This window comes from Phalacrocorax carbo, chromosome 10, assembly GCF_963921805.1.
Source record: "Phalacrocorax carbo chromosome 10, bPhaCar2.1, whole genome shotgun sequence".
Lineage (NCBI taxonomy): Eukaryota > Metazoa > Chordata > Aves > Suliformes > Phalacrocoracidae > Phalacrocorax > Phalacrocorax carbo.
In genome coordinates, this window is record NC_087522.1 from 3,153,280 (window position 1) to 3,178,007 (window position 24,728).

General features: G+C 46.1%; 1 protein-coding gene across 3 annotated transcripts in view; it reads left to right on the forward strand.

Annotated features, from left to right (window-relative positions):
* Nucleotides 1–24,728, forward strand: part of CACNA1H (calcium voltage-gated channel subunit alpha1 H) — a 128,859-nt gene that overhangs the window by 62,915 nt on the left and 41,216 nt on the right. For all 3 annotated transcript variants that reach the window (XM_064461417.1, XM_064461418.1, XM_064461419.1), the window contains exons 9-19: nucleotides 9,142–9,293; nucleotides 10,286–10,471; nucleotides 11,133–11,250; nucleotides 12,874–13,029; nucleotides 17,663–17,753; nucleotides 19,922–20,130; nucleotides 21,822–22,256; nucleotides 22,952–23,052; nucleotides 23,471–23,594; nucleotides 23,735–23,803; nucleotides 23,922–24,106. In XM_064461417.1, coding sequence (XP_064317487.1) covers nucleotides 9,142–9,293; nucleotides 10,286–10,471; nucleotides 11,133–11,250; nucleotides 12,874–13,029; nucleotides 17,663–17,753; nucleotides 19,922–20,130; nucleotides 21,822–22,256; nucleotides 22,952–23,052; nucleotides 23,471–23,594; nucleotides 23,735–23,803; nucleotides 23,922–24,106 — 1,826 coding nt within the window. The remainder of the gene's footprint in view (nucleotides 1–9,141; nucleotides 9,294–10,285; nucleotides 10,472–11,132; nucleotides 11,251–12,873; nucleotides 13,030–17,662; nucleotides 17,754–19,921; nucleotides 20,131–21,821; nucleotides 22,257–22,951; nucleotides 23,053–23,470; nucleotides 23,595–23,734; nucleotides 23,804–23,921; nucleotides 24,107–24,728) is intronic.

Genomic DNA, 24,728 nt, shown 5'->3' on the forward strand with positions numbered 1-24,728 from the left:
TGCAGCTCTGGAAAGCAGCAGCGTGTTTTGCATTTGGCTGGCCGTATGCAGCTGGGTAAGTAATTATTAGCAGTGACTTTCATGCCACAGAGCAGAGAGGTAAAAGCAATTCCACCGATCATTAGGAGATCAAGTAGGTCAATTGAAAGGAGGAAAAATTACCATCGGCTATCTTCAATTAAACTGTTATCGCTCCACGTGAAGGATCCCATTTAGAGGAAGGCATAAAACCTGAGAGTAGAGGTGACTGAGAGAATAAATCCTCCATTTTTCATTCCAAAGCCAGAGAGTTCATCAGTAGACATGAGGAGGAGATCTCCCTTTCCTTCTATTTCCGGCCTACTTTTGTGTAGAACCCATTTGGAAATCTCTCAGCAAAACATTTCTTTCATCAGAAGGCACAAACTCATCAAAGTCGCAGCTTTTAGTAGAGACATCAATGACAGCTATACCCTTCCTGAGAAGGGCTTTTGGATCTGGGAGGTTGTGGTGTCTGGCTGTCAAACGCAGGGCAGAAGGCACCTCAGAATAGCAAATGTCTTGGTGACCAGGGCAGTCTTCTAGGAGCTGGGGCTTCCTGGTTCAAGTCCTTGGTCCCTTTCCAAGGCCAGAGAGCATAAATAGCTTTCAGTGGCATTCATGTGCATGGGAAAGCACCATCCAAACCATTTTTTTTCTAGTAAGAGGAGTTATATCGTATGAAGGCAAGGCAATTTCCATGGTTTGAACTGGAGTCTGGACTGACTAAACTGGTTTGAAGTTGATTTTAAGACAGTAGGAGTCCTATGTTGTAGTAAATAAACAACATCAAAATGGTTTACAAAGGAAATATTTTCAGATGCAGGAACTGAAAGGCCCACTTGAATTATTATCCATATTTTTTTAAGGGCAGAGAATGCAGAGGAGGAAAGAAGCCAGGTCTTCAGTTGCTTGGGGGGTTTTTTGTTAGGTTGGTTTGATTGGGTTTTTTACTTACCTTAGAAATATCAGAATTATTCTGTTTGGTCTTTGACAAGCAAAAAAAAAAGGGGAGAAAAATAAAGGTCAAAATGTAGCGTTCACATTTGCTAGCAGTCTTCTGAGATGTCACTTACATTCCCTGATGGCTCTCTGCTTCAGCTGTGAGCTTCTGGCTCTTTAAACTCCCTCAGAGAGAACCTTTTCCCAAACTGCTTCAGAGGCATTGGAACGAAATAGCTGTAAATAAAAACAAGCATACAGCTTGCAGAGCGTAGGGCAGCCTTGTCTCTTCTGCATACAGCTGCTGCAGTACTGAGCCCCTGCTTGTGAGATGTCGCTGCTTCCTTCCCTCACCCATTTCTGGGCCCTGGATGTTCGTGTTTATTATTACAGTTAAGCCACGCTACGCACTTATGTTTCATTCCTGGTGTGCGAAACGCTTTCCATGACCTAGCCCAGCCAGGGCTGCCTTGTGACAGAGCCTGCAGGAACTCCCAAAGCACATGGGCCTAAGCACTCTTGCTCTTATTCAGGTGTGAAATTCACTGTCTGCCTGTAGAGCCTTGAGCTGCTTATTTGCTGGGGTTTCAGGCACATGCCGTTATTTTCACCAGTGCTCAGCTTCCACACAGGGTGGGCAAAAGCTTGGGGAGGGACACACAGCCCCCTCTAACTGCATCATTTCTGCATGCAAGTGTAAATCTGCAGTGATATTCAGGCTGTTCTTGTCCCAGACGTGTAGCGGGGGTGTTTGGGGTGGGAGGCAGGGCAGAGTTCCTCTGCCTGGGTGGTAAATACCTGCTGTGACTGAGGGAAGGGACCAGCCCCCAGATGCCGGCACGCAGAGCATCCACACTCATGCTGAATGGCTGAGTACATTGTTTTAGACAGGTTAAATAATTAATAGCCTCAGGGGCACGCGAGGTGACAGATTCTCCTATATGCTGCATTAAGCATTTAAAAACTTCAGCTTAGGCCTGTCCCATGTCATGCCCGGTTGCTGGGCTGACTTTAGGGGGGGTCTGAGCTTGTGCCCAGGAGGGCAAGTGCTGCTGACGTCTTCGCATCCTTTGGCCAGAATTTGCTCTGTAGCAAAATGCCTGTGATGTGGTTGTTAATTATAGCTCTTGACCCATGGGTAGAGCCTACCTGAGGAGGCTGAGGCTCCTCTTTAGTTGAATTTGCCATAGGAAAAGGGTATGGGCAAGAAACTGGTGTTTGATGTAAGTTTTCAAAGGAGTAAGCGTGCAAGAAACACGGCTGAGGGTTTCAAGTGCAAAGCTTGAGCTTGTAAGAGTGCAAGGGTTTGGGGGTCGCTGTGGATGCAGGTGAGCTGTGGTGCGTGGGGAGGAGGGGACCGCTGGGTGCCTGAGGACTGGGATAAATCAGCCACCTCCAAGGAGAGGAAAGAAAGGAAACAGGCTTTGGGTTAGAGATCTCTGCACTTTCTCTGTGGGTTAAACCCAGTCTCCAATAGTCCCATGCAATGTTTTAGCCAAACCTTCATCACGTATTCAGAAGGCACATGGGTCCAGGGTTGCAGACTGATGCTTGCTGCCTAGCACAGTGGGAGTCTGCCTGTAATATTAGTATTATACACACGTTCCATACATGTTCTAGTTTTTTAGGAAAAGTTGGAGGAATAGTTTGTAACTTTGAGCTCTCTTTAGCAATTTCGTTGATTTGCTCCCCTCCTGTGGTGCCAATGCTTCAAACTCATTTAAGCTACTTTCCACAATTTTTGAACAATATTTCTTATTAAAAAAGCCTAATCCCTCCCAAACCATCGCTTTAATCTGTCCCAGAAAACTGGCTTTCATCTCACGATTGCTTTCACAGTGGCACGTAAATTCTAGAAATTTAATATGGAGCCCAGTAATCCATCAGTTAAACGGATTAATCATGTAGGAGGCTATATGGCTCAGAGAGTAAAGCAAGTAGGCTTTACTCTCCCTCCATAGAGGAAAAGCTGGCTCAAGCATAGCTCCGTGCTCTGCCGTCGATGTGCACTGGAGATGCAAAGGGCTTCCTTCCGCCTTGCAGATCTCGTGGCGGGGATGGACCCTGGAGGGTGGCTGGTTGCGGTGTCTTGGTTCTTCCCTCGGATGAGTGAGCACTGATGTCCGTCACAAGATGAAAAGGTAAAGCGCGAGGCTGAGCTGCCAAGAGGCACCGTCTCCTCATCTCACAGTGGAGGGGGAATTGCACTGTGGTTGACATCCCTTTACATGGTTTATTGGGACTGTCACCTTTCTGCAGCCGGCGACATCATGACCGAGGCTGCAGGTGTCCTGGTATCCCCAGTGTACCTGTGCAGCATGCAGACACCACTCGGAAAAGCCTTCACTGGAAAAGTAGAAATTCTTGAGTCCCTGTCCTGACGCTGCCTATGGCTCACTGAGTGAAGTAACTCTTAAAATCCCCATAATTCGGTTTCCTTTCGATAGGGTGGAGCAGAGCTTTTGTACCCCATTACCATAGATGAGGCAGAGCCACAGCCGACACCGCTGCCTGGCCTCAGGAAGGCAGGAGCTTGTATTAGGGAGGAGGAGCAGCCTGTGCACAAGTGCCAGGGGGACAATAAGGCCTTGAAGCTAGACTGTTTCCTTCTGGGTGGTGTTCTGTGCATCACTGTTACTGGATCTTTGCTAGGAAGTGTCAGGAGCAGTCCCTCCTTTAGTCCTTGGGCACAGCTCGCAAATGCCTTTGAAATCTATGAACACACTAAAAAGTAAAGTTGCTTAGTGCTGGGTGGGTTATCCAGTATTGCGCCAATTGCTATGGTTTATTAATCTAAAAAGTTGTGTGGTTTGGATTTTTCCTCCCTCTTCCACCTCATTTTAATTAGCCTGAATGCCTTCTCCCCTGCCTCTCTCCTGCATTCCCTTTGGTTTTTTAATTCTGTGAAATGGGGATGATGCCAGAGACTGCAGACAGGTGAAATCTGTTGCAGTGGGAAAACTGGTAATTCGAAAATGGGGTGAAAAGAGAAAATAGGGAGTGTCCAGAAGCAAAATATGAATTGACAGTTCATTGTGTCTCCTCTTCCTGGTCAGAGCCTCTGCAGACCAAACTTAAAAATGTAAAGCAGAAAAGCCAACATAAACAAGTGCTCAAAATCCCATTGACAGCTTTAGGCCCAGGACTAGGGAAAAAAACAACATAAGTGCAAAGGATGTTTATGAGACTAAATGTTCTGGATTTGTTTACCACTCCTCTGCGTCTCTGCCAGCCTCAGCTCGCCCTGTTCAGGAGTCGTTGAATGGCTGCTTTGGGCTTGGGGGGATTTCTGAAGCAAAGCACATCTTTTACTCTGGAAGCTTCCTTTCCTGTTTGTTCAGCAGGAGGGACCAGGTGTCTAACAGCCCTTTTCTCCAGTGTGATGCAGATATTATTTCTACTCAGTATCAGAGCAAAAAGGAGCCCCAGCCAAGGCATGGTGCCATCCCGCTGGTGATTGAACCTAAGCTATGTAAAATAGGTGGTTGTGGATGCACCAATCAGAAGAGACAAGGTCGAAGGTGGGTGAGAGGACAGAGAGAGGTACAAAGAGATAGTGACTTCCTTGAAAAACTGCAGTAATTCAGTTGCACGAAGAGAATCTAAGGCTACAAAGTCCTACTCCTGCTCTTCGTTCCCTGCTTGTAGGAGCCGTCAGGAGTTTGACCACTATAGGTTTCTCTTTTATTGGATTTCTCCCGATTCCAGGAAGGCTCTGGGGTTGTGCTGCGGCTTGCTAAAACCAGAAGTATCAGATTCTCAGAAAGAGACTAGTCTTCCAAGGTTTTCAGACCCAAACTATTTAGAAAAGGATTTTTTGTCTGTTTATCTGAACTCGGAATGAACTGCTGAAACGTTTGAGGTTTGTCCCTAATAAAAACATGGTTTCGAATCACTGAAATATTCTACAGCAAAAATATGGCCTTCAAAGTGAGCAGAGGTGGTTGCGCTTTCCTGGGACATGTTTTGCCAGGAGTCAAGGCTAACTGTTACTTTAAACTCATATGCAAGGATGCTGAAATCTTACAGATTGATCCCATACAGTTTCTGCCCTTCTCTTGAACGTGGGAAACTTACTCCTGCAGCCAAAGCGTGAGGATTCATTTGAATCTGAAATCTATAAAATTTGTACTCAAATCTGAACCTTTTTTTTGAACGTTGCCTGGGACCTGCCAGTGGGGCTTGTGGGTTAAACCACTCTCTGTGCTCGTTTCTGCTGTCTCCAGCGTGGCAGTTCCCATTCCAGCCTCCACATCTGGCACTGCGGACCCTCGTGATAGCACTGTGCACCATCTCCCGCATTGCCTCCGTTGTGGGGATTCCTCAGCGTTTTGTAGCCTCGTGCAATGCTGCCTGGTTGCCATTCGACTGGGCCTGGCCTGTCTCCAAAACCCTGGACAAATGTAAAGGTCAGTCATTGCAGCAGCAAAAGATGTGGAGATATTCAAAGCTGCTTGAGGGGTCATGCTCTCTGACTGTCGTTTGAAAAAGCAAGTTTGCAGCGATGCAGTTTGGAGCCCTATGGTGGGCTGTCAGAGTTGTTAAGGTTTACAAAGTATTTAGCAAAAAGCAAGAAAATACCACTTTAGAACTACTCTTGGAAGTGCATCGTTTTGATGCCAACCTTTGTTAACCATTCCTTGCTAGGAAGGAAGTTGCATTTTGTGACCTAACCACGTCTCAAGCAAAAAGCCTGACATCTCCTTTTCTGAGAAGGTCAAAACAAGACATTGCAGCAATTTTAAAGCTTTGTTGCAGCTTCATTTTCTTGCAGCCAGAAAGTTTGACAAAAATAATCCTTGCCATGAAAAGTTTTGTTTTCAGCAAATCAACATTTTGTTCTTCCCAGAGAAAAAAGGCTTCTGGAAAAATTCCTGCTCTGGGGTTGGCTTAAATTTGAACAAAACAACAGTGTCTCCTAGTGGCTGACTCCAGGGGAATAGCCAAATCCATCTTGGCTTTCAAGTGTCTCTTCCTTGACCCTCCTCCTAGATCTTTGTTCATCGGGAAGTGAGAGAAGTGGGAAATGAATTGTGCTCTAAGCAACAAACCATTTCATAAGCCATAAAAATATCTATGGCAGGCTGTTTTCTAGGCTCCAGTTGGTGTTGAAAGAAGGTAATTACTTTTGAAGGCTGTATCACTGGATGCTTGCCTCATCTTCTGTTCAGCTTCCACTCTAATAATACAAAAGCTCACATCAGCAGCTTAGCCAGCATGCAGGGCTATCCATCCTTGTCTGTGCCCAGTGGGTCCTGCCTCCGTGGCACTGCAGGGTTGCGCTCCAAATGTCTCACATTACAGCAGTCCTTGTCATCAAATCAGTTCTGCCTCACACCAAACGTGATCGCTACAGGATAACGAAGATCTCTTGTCTAAGCACGCCTGGCTTTGCAGCGTCAGCCTGCTGTCCATCAACCTTGCCCAGGCGTCCCCCTATCATCTTGATCTGCTGGATCAGCTCCTCATCACAGCTATTGATGATCTCATCTGCGCCGCCTCCTCGTCCTCTCCTTTCCCTTTTCCTTGTGCCCTCTCTCCCCTCCCCTGAGAGATGGCTGCGACTTTTCTCCTGCACTCTCTGAACTCATATATGAAGCAAAAGACGTGGCGCTGGAGAGTAAGGAATAAGGACACCCAACTGTCGCAGGAAATTGGCAAATCAATTCAAGCAATGGTATTGGCAGATGAACTGGTTGCAATGCCAACAGGCCACAGAAAAATCTTGGGGTTGGCTTTGAAAACATGGGAATTTAGGGAATAACAATTTACAAATTCTTCTTCTTTGCCTGAGTGTGTTTTTAAGTTTGTTCAGCCTAGGCTTTTCAGGCTGGACACTAACTTTTTTGATAATGACTCCTGAGATTATCTTGTTGTATTTGTGTAACTCCGGGTTAGGGACTTTGAAATGATCACCAGATACCCCAATTTTCACGATAAAATCGTGACTCTTGGCAGCATATCCGGCAGCAGCAAGGTGAACTTTGAGAACTCTGAATTAAGTTTTACATTAGTGGATGAGACTGCTGCTGTATCATTGACTACAAGGTACTGTAGGTCTAAATGGGTAGGTTCTCCATGTTTCCAAACAGAAAGTGCTACAGGACAACTCTGTCCTTTCAGCTGCAGATTCCTTGCTGGTGACTGTGTCATTAATTTCCCAGCCTCAACACACTTAATGAGCCATCCTTGGCCTGCCGTGAACACCCTGTCCCAAGGAGCCCTCAGTCTGCTGCCTGGAGGGATGCAAGAATTTAGCAAGTTATTTTGCTTCTTGTTAAGAATGCCCTCGTATAACCCCATCTGAGGGGAGAGCGTGCCAGCCGCACAATGCTCCTGACAAATAGCTCGAGGACGCTGCGAGCGTGGTGCCCGGTCACCGCTGTGGCTTACAGCGGGACAGGCGCCTGGGAGCCTGCGGGGCTATTTCAGCCTCCGTCTCTGTTGGGGAGCTGGTTAGATGCCACCCTGGAGCAGCCCTTTTCTTCAGCTGTGTTTTCATGGCAAAGGGAAGACTTCTGCCCGGGTTGTTTTGGCATTGTCGGGGAAGGGAACAGCACGGATGAGCACTGGTCGGTGCTAGGAATCGCCGTCCCTGCAGCAAGGAAGGTGTGAGGAGGGGAGCCCGGTGATCGTGCTGTTCAGGCGCACTGTGCAGCCATCCCTTGCTAGAGACTAAAGAACTGAAAATTGCACAGTCCTTCCCCTGGTGTCCCTTAGTAATTAGTGTATATGGATTATAATCATGAGACCTGAGGCTCTCAGTGCTCTTTCTCCTGGATAAATGGTTGAGCAAAAGACAGTCTATTGCATAAAGTAATTTAGCCTATGAACGATGGTTCATTAGCAGCCCACAGGCTGTCGCTGCCTACAGTAGGCGATGTGTGGGCTCTTCCTGCATTCGAGTTAACTCTTTCATCCTCTCTTTCAATTGCCAAGGATTCGGTGTGCGGTGTGTGGAGTTAAATGGGGCTATGCCATAGTGTTACGGTGGTCGTCTCCCTTCAGAGCCTCAAATAATGCAGCAACACCCCCAAGAAACTGCCAGCTTTTAACATAGTGTCTAATGATGGACGGGGAATAAAGGAAGCTATTAGCAGTCGGGAGATGAGTCAGATATGAAAACAACACCTTTTTCTTGACAATACTACTACAGGGAGGAAACGAAAAAGACTTGTTTTCTGTTGCAAAGGAGCAGGCCTTGAGCATTAGAAATGCGCATTGCAGAGCCCAGTGCTGTTTGCAGGAGTAGCTCTGAGTAAGTGAGCAAACCCCCATGCCACCTTTTGCATCTGTCCCTGCTGTGCCACGTTTTGGAGCCTGGGTGCTGGGCAGACATCGCTGTGCTTCCCAGGAAAGGAACATCTAAGGCTCTGTCTGAAAAGCAGGATTGTAGCCCAAGGTAATTTGGAGGAGGGGAATGGAAAAATCAGTTCTTGGATTTAAGCTACATGCAGTCTTTTACGCTCAGAGAAACCCACGCTGATCCTGGAGGGAATCCTGACTCAGGGCCATAGCGCTGTCATTTTAACACAGTCTGCTGTACATTTCTAACCAGGACTCCGGAAGGAAAAGTCATCTTGGGTTTTTTCGGGACAATTTCCAAAGGGAGATAAATGTCTCAAGGGAGGTAAACTATTGATCCTACTGACTTTCGCTGGTATTTGCTTTCCTAATTCTCTTAAGAGATATCTGCAAATAAAAAAGTAGTTTGTTTGTGTATGAATAGAGCTATGTTTTATTGATAGTGGTCCTGCTTTGGATGTAGCTGTATCCATAAAGCTCGGCTGGGGTTAGAGCAACAAAAACAGCCTGACCAAGGCAAGTCCAGATAGAAGCCTTACAAGCCATGCTAGCCATTCACCTGGATAATTTTATCTTGCAACAGTGAACAAGCCCCCTCCTTTGCATTGCTTTAGTTTTTTGGGCCCACGTATTGGGCACAGTTGTTCTGCTCCAGAAACAGGCTGGGATTCTGTGTTTCTAGTAAGAGTCACAGGGTCTGTCCATGAGGCTTGTCTGCTGTTCCCCTCAGACACTTATCATGGCTCTCCGGAAGGAACGTGGGAAGATGTACCATTTGTCCATCATTAGCACAAATCCCGGAGTGGGAGGAACATACCAGCCTTTAGCCATTTCCTCTGTGCTTCTGTTTGACCATGTTGCTTTCTTGCCCCATAGCCGGACGAGTTGACCAACGCCTTGGAGATCAGTAACATCGTCTTCACAAGCATGTTTGCGCTGGAGATGCTCCTGAAACTCCTTGCCTTTGGCCTCTTCGGCTACATCAAGAACCCCTACAACATCTTTGATGGGATCATAGTTGTCATCAGGTCACTGCCAGTTCTTTCTCCACTGTGGCTTTTCTGCCGAGGGCTCAGACCAGCTTGGGAGTGGAATGGGGAACAGGAACAACGTGGCACGTGTTAATCCAGGGCTCGCTGGCTATGGTGTGCTATAATTATGCCGGCCTTTTAGATTCCCGTCATTAGAAGGGCTGTCCAAAGTAAATGGACCTGGCAGATGGAGAACAAAGTCTATTTACGCCACACATCTGGCACTGTGGTCAATTTTCCACTGAAGTGAAGAATGGCTGGTCCTGGGAAAGGAGTACTGTGAGCGTCCATATCCCAGCCCTCTCCCAAATTAACACATAACTCAGGCCAGAACTGGGCAAGCAGGAGGGTAAAAGAGGGCACTGTTCTGCTGTCCTCTCCCAGGGGAATGCTATCCCAGCCTAAACTGGGGATGTCACGGCATGTGGGTGAGAAGCTTGTGCAGCACTTCTCTGCTGGGATTCTTTCTAGCAGTGCTGTTCATCCCTTGATCAGTAATTTGGGGCCATAGAAGTCAAGGGACACACAGAAGGTGTAAACCAGGATAGCGCTCTTGGCTTCAGTTGGCCCATCTGTTTGATCCAGAGGAGTGAAGAGCAATAGGGGCCCAGAACAAAGGCCGTGCTGTGGCCTGATCAAACCAACCCACCCCAACAAATGTAAATTTTTCTGGATATTAGCTTGGTACACAATTGTGATCCACATTTTGTGGCTAGGTTTGTGACTGTAGTGATACAGACTAGCAGGAGACATGCTGTGGTGTGAAGAGCCACAGAAAGCAAGGGAATTAAAGAACCAAGAAACCAGCTATACAGGATATAGGTTGTGTGTCTGCACAACTGGGAAGTGAAGGTATTTTTCAGAAGCAAGAAAGTAGCAGGCAAATAAATTACCCGTTTAGGTCTTAAATGGTGTGATATCCTGTAAGAAACCAGGGCTTTCACAGTACAGTGCTGCTGTTTATAGTTGTTCTCCTGGTGTTCCTGCAGCGTCTGGGAGATCATCGGCCAGTCAGATGGAGGCCTCTCTGTGCTACGAACTTTTCGGCTGCTTCGGGTGCTGAAACTGGTGCGTTTCATGCCCGCCCTCCGTCGCCAGCTCGTGGTCCTGATGAAGACAATGGACAATGTAGCCACCTTTTGCATGTTGCTCATGCTCTTCATCTTTATCTTCAGGTACCAGCGGCTGCTGCTCTTCGATTAATTGTTCAGCTTAAGTAATATGTAGATTAGAACAATGATACACTGCCTTTGCTAGGCTGCCTGCGTGGTCGAATTGCTCACAATAGGCTGACAAGCAGACACTCAACAGACTATTTACCTCTTTTCACTCTCAGTTTTTCATGTAGTACTGTAATTCTGTAGATGAATGAAGTACACAAGCAGGCAACAATTGCTCTGGGGTTCCTGGGAGGCTCGTTTAGCTGTGTCTCAGGAAGCTGTCAGTAACTGGGCTCTACCAGTGTTATATTTGAGATGGAGGCTGTACAGACACCGAGACTTCTGTTTGCCCCTATAATGCACCTCAGGCTCCTGTTCTTGGAAACCAGTTGGATCAGGAAGCTGGCAACATGGTTTGCCATTTTCTAGACAAAGGAGATCCCTGATTTTGACTTTAGTGTAGACAATTGTAATGAAATGTGACACAGAAGAGCCAATTGGCAGGGTTTGATCAGTGATTGTGTCAGTGGTGGAGCAGAGCCCTTCTTCCTGGGAAACATCCCAGGCATACAAACCACTGTTGGGGGGAAGTGTCTGAAAAATCACTGCAGTTCTCCCTGCAACCATATTTCACACAATAATGTGTTTCTTCCATCTCCCTTTTTTCCCACTCTAGCATTCTCGGCATGCATCTTTTTGGATGCAAGTTCAGCCTGAAAACTGATACGGGAGACACAGTTCCAGATAGAAAGAATTTTGATTCCTTACTTTGGGCCATTGTGACCGTATTTCAGGTAAGCTCTGGATCCTCTGGAAAGTTTTAAGGTAGACCACCTGGACAAGTTATTTCACTTTTAAAACGAACCCATTCTGGTAGGTGTCAAATTTGGACTGAAATGGCACTGTAGAGTTATTCGGGCAAAGTGATTGTGTTTCTGAGTTAGGTGGTCTTTATAAGCCCTGATAGAGAAGCAGTCTACTCAAAATCATCACTGTGCATATCTGTTGTCAGTAAAAGTAAAGCCTAAGAAGGCCTGGAAATCCACCCTTAATTTTCCTTTCATGTAGTGGGTAAGATCAAGACCCACAGCCAACTGTCCATTCTGCTCCTGTTCTGTAGACCTCTGTCTCCTATTTGCCTTCACTGCCCCAAAAATGCACTTTGCAAACAATTTCTTTTAACTGGGAGTGAAAAATACTGTCACAAACCATTGACAACTTTTATATATAAAGTTGTGTTTCCTCTGCAGACAAGAGCTGTTATCTGCTTGAAATTACTGGCATATTCCACAATGGAGCAATAAGCTGCTATTCCTAGGACTTTCTAAATATAAAGATTAGCCTTTTCTGTTTAAAAGCTCAATCTTTAGAGCCCGAGAGCAGCAAGTGGAGCACGAAGTAAACAATGTTAAGCTAAACTTCTAGATGCAGAGGAGGTGTTCACCACAGTATCTTTCAAGGTAGAAACCAGTCCAGAGTCTTCACTGTGAATATAACTTCTTGCCAGGTTTTCCTTCTTACAAAGGAGCAAGGACAAATCAGCAGTAGTCTCACAGGTTCACATTTTTCTTTTACCAACATAAATACAGATTTCTGCATTCATTCTAACATCCCTCGGGAAATAGAGTTGGCACAGAGCACAAGGGCTCAGTCCTACATCCCATGAAGTTTAATGAGTGGCATGACTCAGTGCAGCTGACTGCATTCCTATCCCCAAAGCTACCTTGTTTTCAGGAGGGATAGAGGCTATTTTCATTGGAAGCAGGAATTAATGTGCAGCATGAATCTGCCATCCATTTTTCTTAGGCCCCAAGATTTTTGAGCTCCAGGAAAGCTAGGAGAGTGGGAATCCCTGAGGAAGGTGACTTGGAGCAAGGCTTTGCAAAGTTGTGTATTTTTTTGCCTGGCTTGTCAGTGCTTTTAAGTAATGGAAACCACTTCATTTCCCTGAGTTTCCTGAGCCACCCAATGTCATTTATCTCATCAAATATCATGTCCCCTACCCTTTCCTTCAACTCCAGATGCCTTATAAAGAGCAGCCCGAAAGGAGAAAACAGCTCTGGCCTCAGGTCTGTTATTTTCTGAGGGTTACCAAAGGAGGCATTACGCCACCAAATAATGGGACTCCTACCAGTGCATCCTTCATGTTACCATAGGATCTGAACTAGTCATCTCTGTGGGCAGCAGTGCACTAAATCTTCCTGCAGAGAGGGGAGGTTTGGCCAGGAGAGAGCTCTCACATGCAAAAACCTAAATAAAGGAATGGTTTGCTGTCTCATCTCATGAGACCTGCTAATGATTACACTCAGAAAAGGTCAAAGGGAGAAGAATAAGTGGATGAATCAGTATTTGAATGGAGCTGCTGTGCATGAGAGGAGTGGAGTAATTAGAGAGTCTTCCCCTTCACCTCTCTGCAGATCCTCACTCAAGAGGACTGGAACGTGGTCCTGTACAATGGGATGGCATCTACATCCTCATGGGCAGCACTCTACTTTGTGGCCCTGATGACCTTCGGCAATTATGTGCTCTTCAACCTTCTTGTTGCCATTCTGGTAGAAGGCTTCCAGGCAGAGGTAAGAGACCTGAGCAGAGGGAGAAAACTGAGAAGCACGTGTAGGCAAGAGTGTAGGGATGAATCACATCTGAGTGCTAACACCTAGCCATGCAAGCAGCCCTAAATTTAAACTGAAGGGTTGGATGAGCTGGGTTGGGCATGGAAAGCTCTTGCAAATCTATCTTTGTGAATCAGGCCCGCTGGACTTGGCATGGAGCTTGGGAGACGAACACTTAGCTAGATCTGCTACAGGGTCTGTTGTGTGACCTAGAGGAAATAATTTAGGATGAATTGAACTCGCCAAATCTCCCATATGCCCTGTGCTTGGTGTTTCTTTATGGTGGGCCTCAGGCCTTCAATGTATCTAGCCAGTGGTAGTCATGGGGACCAGGTAGGATGTGCACTGGCTCTCAGTCCAGGCCCTTCCTTTTGACTCTGTCCCTTATGTGTTACTTGAAGCTGGTAGCACAGCTGTTCAAAAGTTGTGTTGCAAGGTTACAAACATTAAATTTTGAAATACTTAGGATAATGTAGGACATATAAATGCTAAAGAGATTTTTACCTACACCTGAAAATAACGTGTGTGTCAGGTCAATGAGCAGGGAATTTATGATGAACTGCAGGCATCTCATCTCATCTCACATGGAAAGGATTAGAGAAGTTATTTTATTTCTAAGTCAAAAGTGATATGTCATGTCCTGATCTGAACTAGGCAGGAGGCTTAGCAGCTCTGCAGGCAGTCCTGTGCCACATGATCCAGAGCAGTAGGCCACACTGGTGTGAGTGGTGTAAGGGGTATAGTACTGGTGTGAGTGGGGGGCCCCTGCAACCTCTTAAGTTTTCCTCCCCACTGGCAGGTCCACACCAGATATGCTTTCAGCATCCTGAGAGAGTAAAACCAGCCATTCCCTGCCCTACCTTGCTCTTCCTTCAGATCACAGCCAGTCCATTTGGGGAGATTTTAAGTGAGGATGATCTATTTCGGTTGTAAATATAACTATGTACGTGCATGGATATGTTATCCAGGAAAAAAATTACTTTTTTCAAAGTCCTAGGGCAAATGGAAATTATTTTGAGACTTACCAAAAATCATCTAGTCCCAGTTAAAGCTAAGAATAGTGGCATCAAAAGGGCTTACGTCGTGCTTTGGGATTTTTTAATTATTACTTTTTTATTTCTGCAACCATCAAGAAGGGAGAGTTTGTTTAGTGCTGGATTGGCTTCAGAGACACACAGACTCAGAAATAAAATGAGGAAATGGCTTCAGTTTTCACTGCCTTAGCTCCCAAGGGAAAGAGGAGAAAGAAATTATTTCTATAAGATTTTTTTTCACTTTTCGTTTTTTCCCCAGAAATGGTATCGTGCTCTCATTTACCATGTTTCGATCACACTTAGATGAACCTTCGCTGACCATGGAATATAATTGAAATATTCATGGACCAAAAATTTCAGTCTCTCAAGCCAGCACAGCCACATTTATGTCTTTCAAGGATGTCTGCGTAGATTCATTATTAAAACTTCCCTCCTAGCTTGCTCGTAGCACTAGCAGAGGAAAATTAATTGAAACAACAGGAGCCAAGTCCTAGTTTGCAAAAAAAACACCCTGATCTATGTCTCTCAGGGCCATTTCATGGATGGTCAGAGTGGCAAGTGCCACCTACACACGCGCAGAAGGCACAAGTAGTCTAGCTCATTGCCTTCAAAATGAACAGCTCTGCACTGCATTAGCGGGCATTTTAATGTCTTGCACAACATGGTCCGTGCCCTGAAGAGCCAGCACAGCTGACCATGAAGAGCAAGAAGGTCTTTTTCCAAGAACAAGCCTATACTGCATGTGTCAGTGACTAGAGCTCATGCTGACACTGTTTATTTGCAAATTCCTGTAGTTTTCTCAGTGTCACTGATCTCAGCATCTCCTGGCTTTGCCCTGGATACTAGAACACCTTTGCCATATTCCTGCTCTAGATGCAGCCTGTTGCAGATGGAGGTGGAAATTTTAGCCACTGACCTAATAAGACCAAAGCAAAGGAGCAAAGGAATCACCAGTATTTTTACAAGCACTGCAATAGCTGCTGTCTTCCAACCCAGAAGGAGTTTTCCTCTAGGAGAGCTGTAGCTGTATTCAGAGTGGTTGTGCTGGATGTCAGTTCTGATAGAAAACAACACAGGCCGTAGCACACTAACGTCTGTGTTAAAGTAGTAGCTTTTCCAGAACTGAATGCAGAAACAACCAATACAGGTGGCCATATGGTATCTCGGGGTTTCAGTGGCCAGACGTGTCAGGTATCCTCAGGTTCCACCAACCAGCAAATCTGGGTGGAAAAAAGAGGACATGCCAGGGAAACCCAAACGGCCAATAGCCAGCATATGTGACCCGGCTGACTGGAAACTACTCCTGCTCAAGCAGTCTTGCGATTAGGCACAGAGAGCCCTTGCACAGCAGTTTGCATCCTTTGTTCCTGATTGCTTTAAGGCAGAAGAAAGTTTTCTCCGCTCAGCAACGTGGCAGCTTGTAGGTATCTTTGTACGGTATGGATCCCGTCCCTTACCTGCCCTATTGGAGATTGAATCACCCGCTAATGTGAAGGCAGAAATGGGCAACCTCCTGCAGTACTCTCTGAGTGCGTGATTACAGACCTAGCCGAATGGCTGTCGTTTTCTTGCTCAGGCTTAATGACTCCTTTTGGAGCTGTTATGGACCATGATTTAAATGTGTCTGAGGAGTGGTTTTCAAAGCTTGTGTTATGCACTCAGTGCTGCCTCAGAAAAAGCCAGCAACCACAGGCATGACATTTGCAGGGCACATTTTGCTCTCCGCTTCCATTTATTATAAATCCTGACATTAAGCCTATGGGCTTGTCAGTTGTCTCACAGTAAGGTATTAGCTGTGTTACAGAAAACTCTTCTCCGGGCTGTATTTCAGCTACCGGGGCTTGATTCAAGTCTTGCACTTATAAATGCATAACTTAGCTCTGGTTGTAAACCAAAGCTGTTTATAGTCTCCTTGGACAACTCCCAGGAAGAAGTGTTAGTGGAGCTGGGTTTCCTTTTGTCACCCCTGGTTCTGTCGGTATGTTGGGAAATGGCAGAAATTCTTGTTTTGACCTCTTACGGGGTAATGCTTTTAGTTATAGGAGATGCTGAAGTACACTCCTCCTCCCTTTGCTCAGGTGTTTATTTTACTTAGATGGAGAGTGACTCCTGGGAGACTTGTGCAGCTAAGAGGGTGCACGTTAGGGCTGCTCTAAGCTCTGAACCATCAGCAGAATTTCAGCAGGGACACTAAAAATTGTGCTGTGAATCACAGTACACAGTCTCAGCTTGATCTCAGGTTCCGGTGTGCCTGTGGAGCAAGTTTGGCAGGAGTATCCCTACAAGAGAATAGGCTTAAATGGCCACAAAGCCATTTTTAGTACATTTGTGCTTAGGACAACAAGCAGCCAGGCTTCAAACAGGACCATAATTGCATATTTGTGCTTACATTGTTCCCATGTCATTTTGAAATCTACCCGAGAGCTGCTCTGGAAAAGCAGACAAACCTTCCAAAATTATGCAGATCTTTCATCTACTCTGCAGTAGTGCTTCTGCTCCAAAATGGAGAAGATGGATAAGGGAGCTTAAACCTTTCAGTCATCCTGTCTGTTTGGCTACACCAGTTAGCAATACATCACAGATGAAATTAAGTTCACTGCCACTTCAGCACCATGTCTGTAGCAGCCGTGGTGATTTGTTCAGGCATCAGTTAAGGAACTGCGCTCCTTTTTCTGGGATCAGCTGCTTTAATCCAACCATTTGCTATCAATTTGCACAGCTTTTCTGCAGTCTTGATGGATCAAGCCAGTGTCGTGCCGACAGCCTGCTGGATTCTCTCCTCTCTGCAGACCTCCCCTAGCAGAAGAGAACCTGATAATAGCTCTTCTGTCCCAGGCTTGTACATTATTTAGGCTGACCATTTTTGATAGCAGAGGCAGACGTGTATGAAAGGGAAAAATAACTGGACTTCCAGGAGAAAGCCAATATGAGGGTGGTTGGCCATTCTCTGTCCTGAGATGATGCTGTGCTGCCAGGCAAGCTGGCCTCATTCCCTTCTGCCTCAGCTTCAGTGTTGCCAAGAGATTTCCCAATACAATCCCCATCACCAGGCAGCATGAAGAAAGCAGATCAGAGTTTGGTTTTCATATTTAAGTCAAATTTACAGTGCTGTCAAATAAAGAAAAAGCATTTGACATCCTGTGACCTTAAAACCTAAGTGCTTTCAGCTGGGATCATGGAGAGTGCAACTATGGAACCCCACAATGCCGATTTTTCTTAGTCACTCCTCTGATTACAGCTGCCCTTCCACGTTCTCCCCTGGGATACGCTGTTCAGTGAGGCCGGGCGCAGCGTAGGAAACACAACGACGCGGCAGGAGCGGTAGTCACAAGCACAGCATCATCCTTTCTATCCAAGTATGAGATGAATCGACTTACCCGGGGTCATTCCCCAGGGCAGTGTCAGGGGGAGTTTGGCATTCTGCCCTCCTAATTCTTGAGGCCACACTTAAACTAACCATGGGGAGCTGAGGTATCTCCGAGCTGCTAAGTAATCCAAACGGCCTTTGTGCTAAAGTTTAAATGAATCGTGTCTGATAATTATCCTTCTCGTCTCTGCAGGGTGATGCCAATAGGTCAGACACAGATGAGGACAAGACATCTGCCAACTTCGATGATGATTTTGAGAAGTTAAAAGACCTCCGAGCAACAGGTAGGATTTTGTCTCTACATTTTCCTGGGAATTTGAGCCCTACGACTCTGCTTCCACAGTTATCTTTTCATAGAAACTTACAGGGGAAAGTGGAAGAATCCATTTTATTTGGCAATCTGATAGCAGAGCAGCTATGCAAAAAGCATTGGGAAAGCTAAATGAGCATTGATATTTCCTTTAAACAGATGTTTTTCTAATTTAAACTCTACTAGTATATTTAGATATGTCTCATCATTTCTTCTGTATCATTACCACAGAATGGTTTGCCGACAGCAGTATTTTCACACTACTTCTCAGCAGCTTTTCAAATCAATCATGTTCTTGTCTGTTCTTTTTGGTTTCTCACACAAATGCATTTAGGTGAGGTTTGATTGATGGAAATGTTGCTGTTCATTTGTGTTACAGGAGGGCCTGGCAATTGATTTGAGGTAAGGCCACATTGTACTAGTGTACTATAAACATGGAATAGTAGGTGACAGCCTTCACTCTGTAGAGTTTGCAACCAGATAGGGGACAGGAAGGGGTCACGTATTTTAACAGAGTGAATAGCATGATGGTAAACAGGAGCCAGTTTAGTTCCTCTGTACTTCGATTCTCGGCTTTGGCTCTTGTTAGCATTACTTTAAATGCTTCTAAACCAGGGTTCATTTCAGCTAAGGAAATTATATTGACTGTGGTGAGCAGATGGAATTCAGCTGAGGAAAGGGCAGAAGTAATTTGTTGGGGAAGCTGAGACAGAGCTGGATCACAGCAAGGTGATGGAGCTGCTCAGTCTGCCGATGAAGCAACAAATTCCAAACACCATATAATCAAATGAATGTCCATTGGAAATAGTTGGCAGGGAACCCACAGCACCAACTCCACGCCAGCTTTGCACCAACTCTGTGCGGAGCAGCTTCAAGTATTAAGAGAGTTCTAAGGGAAAGAAATATTCTAACTTCTTCTCAGTTAATACAGGAATAGAAAACAGGGCTGAACTTTCCATCAGTCAAAATCCATGAGCAATTGTGTGTCTCCATAAGCCTCAGAGGTGCCAAGTGGTGACTAAACAGCATAAGGACATTAACAATTCTATTACAACGCTGTTGGTCTGTAAACAGATACACTGGCAAGAGGAGCGTGTATTGCAGATTAGCAAATTTTGAGCTGGATCTTCCACCCCTCAAAATGAATGGCAGTGTTCCCACAGACTTCTGTGGTCCAGATCAGGTATTTGTGCACCAGCCAGCAACTAAACAGATGACACAATAGAAGCACACTGCATTACAAAAGCATCCAGTGGAAGAAAAATAGCAGGGGTAATGCATAATGCACTCGCTTGGATTTCTCACTGCAGACTTACACTTCTTTCCTGCTGGTCACAGATGCTCCCATCCTTCCCCCTCCTTAAGACTGATTCTGCAGTTATTAAACCAGAACCTGCTAAGCCCAATAAAACAGGAGCTAGTTCAACTTTAGTTTTGTGTTTGAAATTAGGCTTTTGGTTTTGAGTATTACAGCACCCCATAGGGCTGGAGGTGTTATGTCTGGTTTGCCTTCAGTGTGAATACGGTTTTTGCAGTCTGTACTTGCCACACAGCTAAAACAGATGCTTTTTGCAGTTACCACAGAGATGTGCCAGTGGGTTTCTCCGTTACAGGAGGTTTACCCTTCTAGACAGGTGGAAGTATAAAAACAACTTCAATTTCTTGTCTCCTGAATATATGACTGAAGACAATGACAAATATTTGCTTAGTGCCTTCCCCATGAAGGAACTTAGAGCACATCAGAACTGCATCAAAATCTCCGTGCAAGACTGTACGACAAGGAGAAGAGACTAACTTCCTAGAGTGAATTTAGCCAGTCCTCAATGCCCTTTCCCTGGAAACTTTCTCCCAGTCCCCCAAAACTGTAACTCTACCCTCTAAATCCCAAGAAATAGTGAGCAAAAAAGGCTTCCTTTGGGGGGCAATGAGTTCCAAGCCCAGGCAGGGCTGAAGGCCTCTTAAAAGGTTGTGACATTTGTTGTATGCCTTTCAAAGTGGTGGAGGTGATCGTATTGCCCACAATATTTCATCTCCATTTGGCAGAGTTCCTAGAAGATCCAAGGAGCAATGTCCGTTTTGAAGAGTGATTTCTGTAGCTGTACCTGAGCATTCACCTCGTATTCTCTCTCCCCTTCTCTCCAGAGATGAAGATGTACTCGCTCGCCGTCACCCCAAACGGACACCTGGAGGGCAGGGGAAGCATGCCGCCTCCTATAATCATGCGCACCGCTGCCACACCAATGCCCACACCGAAGTGTTCCCCACACATGGATTCAGTGCACACTTTTGTGGACTCGAGGAGAGGAAGTAATGCTTCGCTAGACCCCTTGAGCTACGATCAGAAGTCCTTGGTAGGTTCCCGTTGCTAACAACTCTCTCTCAAATGCCTGCAAGCGTCACGGGTGATATATATGTGTGTGTGCACACGTGTGTGTGTGTGTGTGTGTACACGTGTTGCTGGAAAATAAAAAGGAGGGTGATAGAAGTAAGAATTTATGTGGACAGGCAGTAGGAGAACAGAATCAAGGGGGAGAAATGAATGGGTGTGCTATGCTGGGGTAGGACAGTGACAACTTAACAGTCAAGAACAGTGAGTATATGGAGAGCGGAGACAGGGATGTACTGGGATTCGGTGTTTTCCTGCCTAGTATCTGACTGGAAGCCCATGCCAAGCCACCTCACTGGAGAGACGCAACCTGAGACAAGTTGTAAGTTCATGGAGTGATTCCAGCAAACCCCTCTGAGGAAGAGCAGGCACCTTTTTCCAGCCACACTGGCCATTTTTTGGTGTCTTGGAGAAGCTATGAGGTGTTCCTGCAAGGATGAGGCCTGTTTCTCCCCACAGTGTTTCAGGGTTGCATCTTGAATCCACCTTGCGTCAAGGGAAATGAAGCATTTGTCCTTACCAATGCAGCAGCCCCACTAGAGGGGAAGCAGAGGAAACAAGGTATGAGCTGACCGACAGCCACCAGGCACAGCTCATGGAGCAGAGATCTGGCTGGAGCTGACTGCTTTGGCAACTGATTGCATTTTGCCTGCAACAGGGAAGTGGGAGGGCAGCTCTATAAAAACAGAGGGAGCAGAGTAAATAGACAAAGTGGGTTTCTGCTGCTGCTTATCTATCCCATTCCTCTGCTCTGTAACTGCAATATCATGTTCAAATCAAGGCAGTGGACCGTGAAGGCACTTCATGCAGAGACAGAGCCGCTATCCCCTTTGGTAAGCTGCTTAGTCAAGGTAATGCTTTTGAAAAGAAAATAGAGATGACTGCTGTTTGCCTTGGGGTTTCATGGGATTATGAGTTGCTGGAGAGGGTTGTTCATCGTTTGAATCCTTTCTCTGAGAGCACATCAGTGCTACCAGCCAAAGGAAGATGAAGCAGTCAGAGGAGAGCTGGCCAGCCCTGAGGAGGAGGAAGGCAGTTTGCTTCGTTTTGTGCTGGGAGGAAGCCATGGAAGGAAAAGGAGTTTTCCTTCTAGCTTTTCTGCTCTGACCTTAAGCGCTCTCATCCTGGCAACTTCCTAGCAGTCAAAGTGCACTGGCACACTGATTAGTGCCAGAAATTTGCTGCAAGAGAAACATTTATTTCACGTCATATGCAACAAATTGAAGAAAAAGTAATGTAAATAGGGGCACGATTTCCAGCAAACACTTAGGTGACTCAGGTGCCAGAACCCCTTTGGAAATTAGGGAAGTTGTGTGCTGAAACCACTCAAACATGAGGAAAGAAACCACCACTTCAGCAATAGTGTCTGGGTTCAGTTTTTATGCACAGGTAATGTTGCCAGGACAGTAGGAAGTCATGCAACACAGGACTGGTAGCTGTGTTACAGGTGTAGTTCAGAGAGTACCTTCAGCATGGGCTTAGCTGGGTGCTTGGCTCCCATCTCAGGGCATTGGCATGATGAAATCAGAGCAGTGAGGAAAGCTGGACGGGGAAGACGTGACTTGCAACAAGAAGGGTCTTCCAGTCTGGGCAAAATGCCATATCCTTTGGCTTATTCCTGCAAACAAACCTTCAAATGCCTTTCTCCTCTCCCAGTCCAGCCTCCGCAGTTCCCCTTGCGCCAACTGGGGCACCAGCAGCAACTGGGGCAGCCGACGCTCAAGCTGGAATAGCCTGGGCAGAGCCCCAAGCCTCAAGAAGAAGAACCAGTCAGGAGAAAGAGAGTCCTTGCTCTCTGGGGAGGGGAAAGGCAGCACAGACGATGACTCCGATGATGCCAAGTCCAGCACGGTCAGCAGGCCCTCGCTGCACCGGCGGGCAGAGTCCCTGGACTACCGAAGCTCCCTGGACCTGCCTGAGCTGCTCCAGCTGCCCACCATGCGCCACTCGCTCAGTATCAGCCCCATGGCCGTTCTGCCTGCCGAGTACCAAGACTGCAACGGCAAGATGGTTCACGTCCCCAGCGAGTTCTTCCTGCGTGTCGACGGCCACAAGGATGATGCCATGGACTATGAGGATGACATGGAGGATGTGAGTTGAGGGAGAAATCGGGCGATCATGAGTTAAGTGGCTTTTCCACTTCAAAAATGCTGATTAAAAAACGGGCTTTGGAATGTGTTACTGCCTAATGGTTGGTGTAGACAAAATGAATCCAGATCCGAGGGATGGGCATCCACATCCCAAAAAGTTTCTTTTTAGCTGATGGGTTGGGCTGTAACCTTGCAGTGGTCTCTAACGAGGTAAAACTGCAAGGGGTTGTGTGTGCATTTGCCTAGTCTTTGGACCGGCTGAGGTCACCCCCCTGACGCAGGATGCCTCCAAAAATGAGCTGTAGACACAACATCTAGCTCTTGTCTTTGCTCACAAGAGCTGTTTGGCATCTCGAAGGCTTGAAAGCCTAGAAAGAGTGTTCCCTATTTAACCTTTTGGTTGTTTGTGGCCTTTTTGGTTTTGACACAACTTTGGATCTCAAAATGATACCTGCCTAGAAAGTCTTGCTTTGTTATGTTCATATCTCACTGCACAGCAGCCACTTTCTTCCACCCCTTTCCTCCCTGTTTTGTTGGACAAATGTGGCAATGCCTGCCACATCTCTGTCCCAAAAGCCATGACTCCCTGCAGGCACTAGGAAAGGCCACGTACTGTCCCCTTTCACAAAAGGTCTGTGAAAGCTGAAGAGGCAGGAAAATAAGAGGAAGAAAAGGTGTTTCTTCTTTTCTACCCAGAGTTACTGCTACCGAATTCGTAAAGTCCTGGAGCCCTACAAACCACAGTGGTGCAAGAGTCATGAAGACTGGTCCCTCTACTTGTTTTCCCCACAGAATCGGTAAGAAATCCCGGTGAAATGCCAGCCCACCAGGTTTTTGTGGTAATGGAATACTACATTTCTAGCCAGCCTTCCCTTGAGAAAAATCCCTCTCTGATGCAGAAGCACTGAGAGTTTTAGAAAGCCAATTCCTGATTTGTAGGTAACTTTTTCTGTTACACATGGGCAGTATTGTCGCATGATTCGCTCCATGCCTGTCTAGGAACAAAGGTGGTTTAACCAGCATTAATAATAGCTGTATTACATCTTGTTTACTGCATCGCTAATAATGGCTAAAGCTTGAGGAGACACTAGCTCACCAACTGGCCTGATGCTGGTGGCACAGCTGCTGAAGACTTTTGAGGACGTGCCATTCAGGTGGGAGTCTCTTGCTGACCCAAACATCTGAAGGATATTTTTCTCCCCACCATTTCTTCAGGTTCCGAGCGATGTGCCAGAAGGTCATTGCCCACAAAATGTTTGATCATGTGGTGCTGGTCTTCATATTTCTCAACTGCATCACTATAGCACTGGAGCGACCAGATATAGACCCACACAGCACGGTGAGTACCTGAGTCATTTTATTACTTGATGCAGCACCCAAATCTTTGTCTTGTCAGGGCAAGACCCTGCAAGATGAAAGATGTTTGTTTTCTAGCATCTTTAAATAACTTGCCTCTTTTTGTTGTTCTGTGTTCTACAGGAAAGGATATTCCTAAGTGTTTCTAATTACATCTTCACTGCAATCTTTGTGGCTGAAATGATGGTTAAGGTAATTACATCTTCATCCCATGGCCCGTGGTGAGGCCTGGCAAAGACCAGAGCACAACACAGGATCATGGCACATGATCTGGGTGAATGCTTAAATGTCTCTCTTCTCCTGGGTACAGGTGGTAGCTCTTGGCTTTTTCTCTGGGGAGAACACCTATCTGCAGAGCAGCTGGAACGTCCTGGATGGAGTCCTGGTCTTTGTATCTATCATTGACATTATTGTCTCCATGGCATCGGCAGGTGGAGCTAAGATCCTGGGTGTCCTTCGTGTTTTGAGACTTCTGCGGACCTTGAGACCTCTCCGGTACGTTCGCCGATAGGGTGGCTGAGGCTGCTTTGTGTTGATAGATCAAGAAGTTTGAAAAAATGCACATGATTCATCAAGGTCTTGCTTAATAACACAAAAAGCTGAAACACAGTATGGGTAGAGTCGTCTTTGGGGAGCTCTTATCTAGTGAAACTGTTTGAAAACAGTGAAATTAGGTATAATACAGTTGATCTTCACCAGGATAGAAGAGAGTGGATGGAGTCTGGAGTGAGAGGTGTTATCGTTCTCAGGCAGTTAGTGCAGTGAATGCCTCCTCCACGCTGCATTTTTATCACCATTTTACAAATCAGTCTGGCTCCTTGTTAAACTGCACAACCTCACAGTCGTTCCCAAGCAAAGAGGCTTCGTTGGCTGGGAGAAAATTTGCAATTGAACAGGTGCTGACAGTAATTCGATAAGCTCCAGCATCTATACCTGCTTTCCCGTGCCTGCACATCTAACGTTACTGCAAAACAATTTAGCTCTCAGCTCGGAAAAGGAAGGGGAGACACTTCCAGTATTTGAGAAAAGGAATAAAGAGAATTTGTATTTTGTTTACGATTATGCAATAACAAAGAGCGTTAATGCTTAGGGGATTTTTATCAGCTTGCAGCTCCTG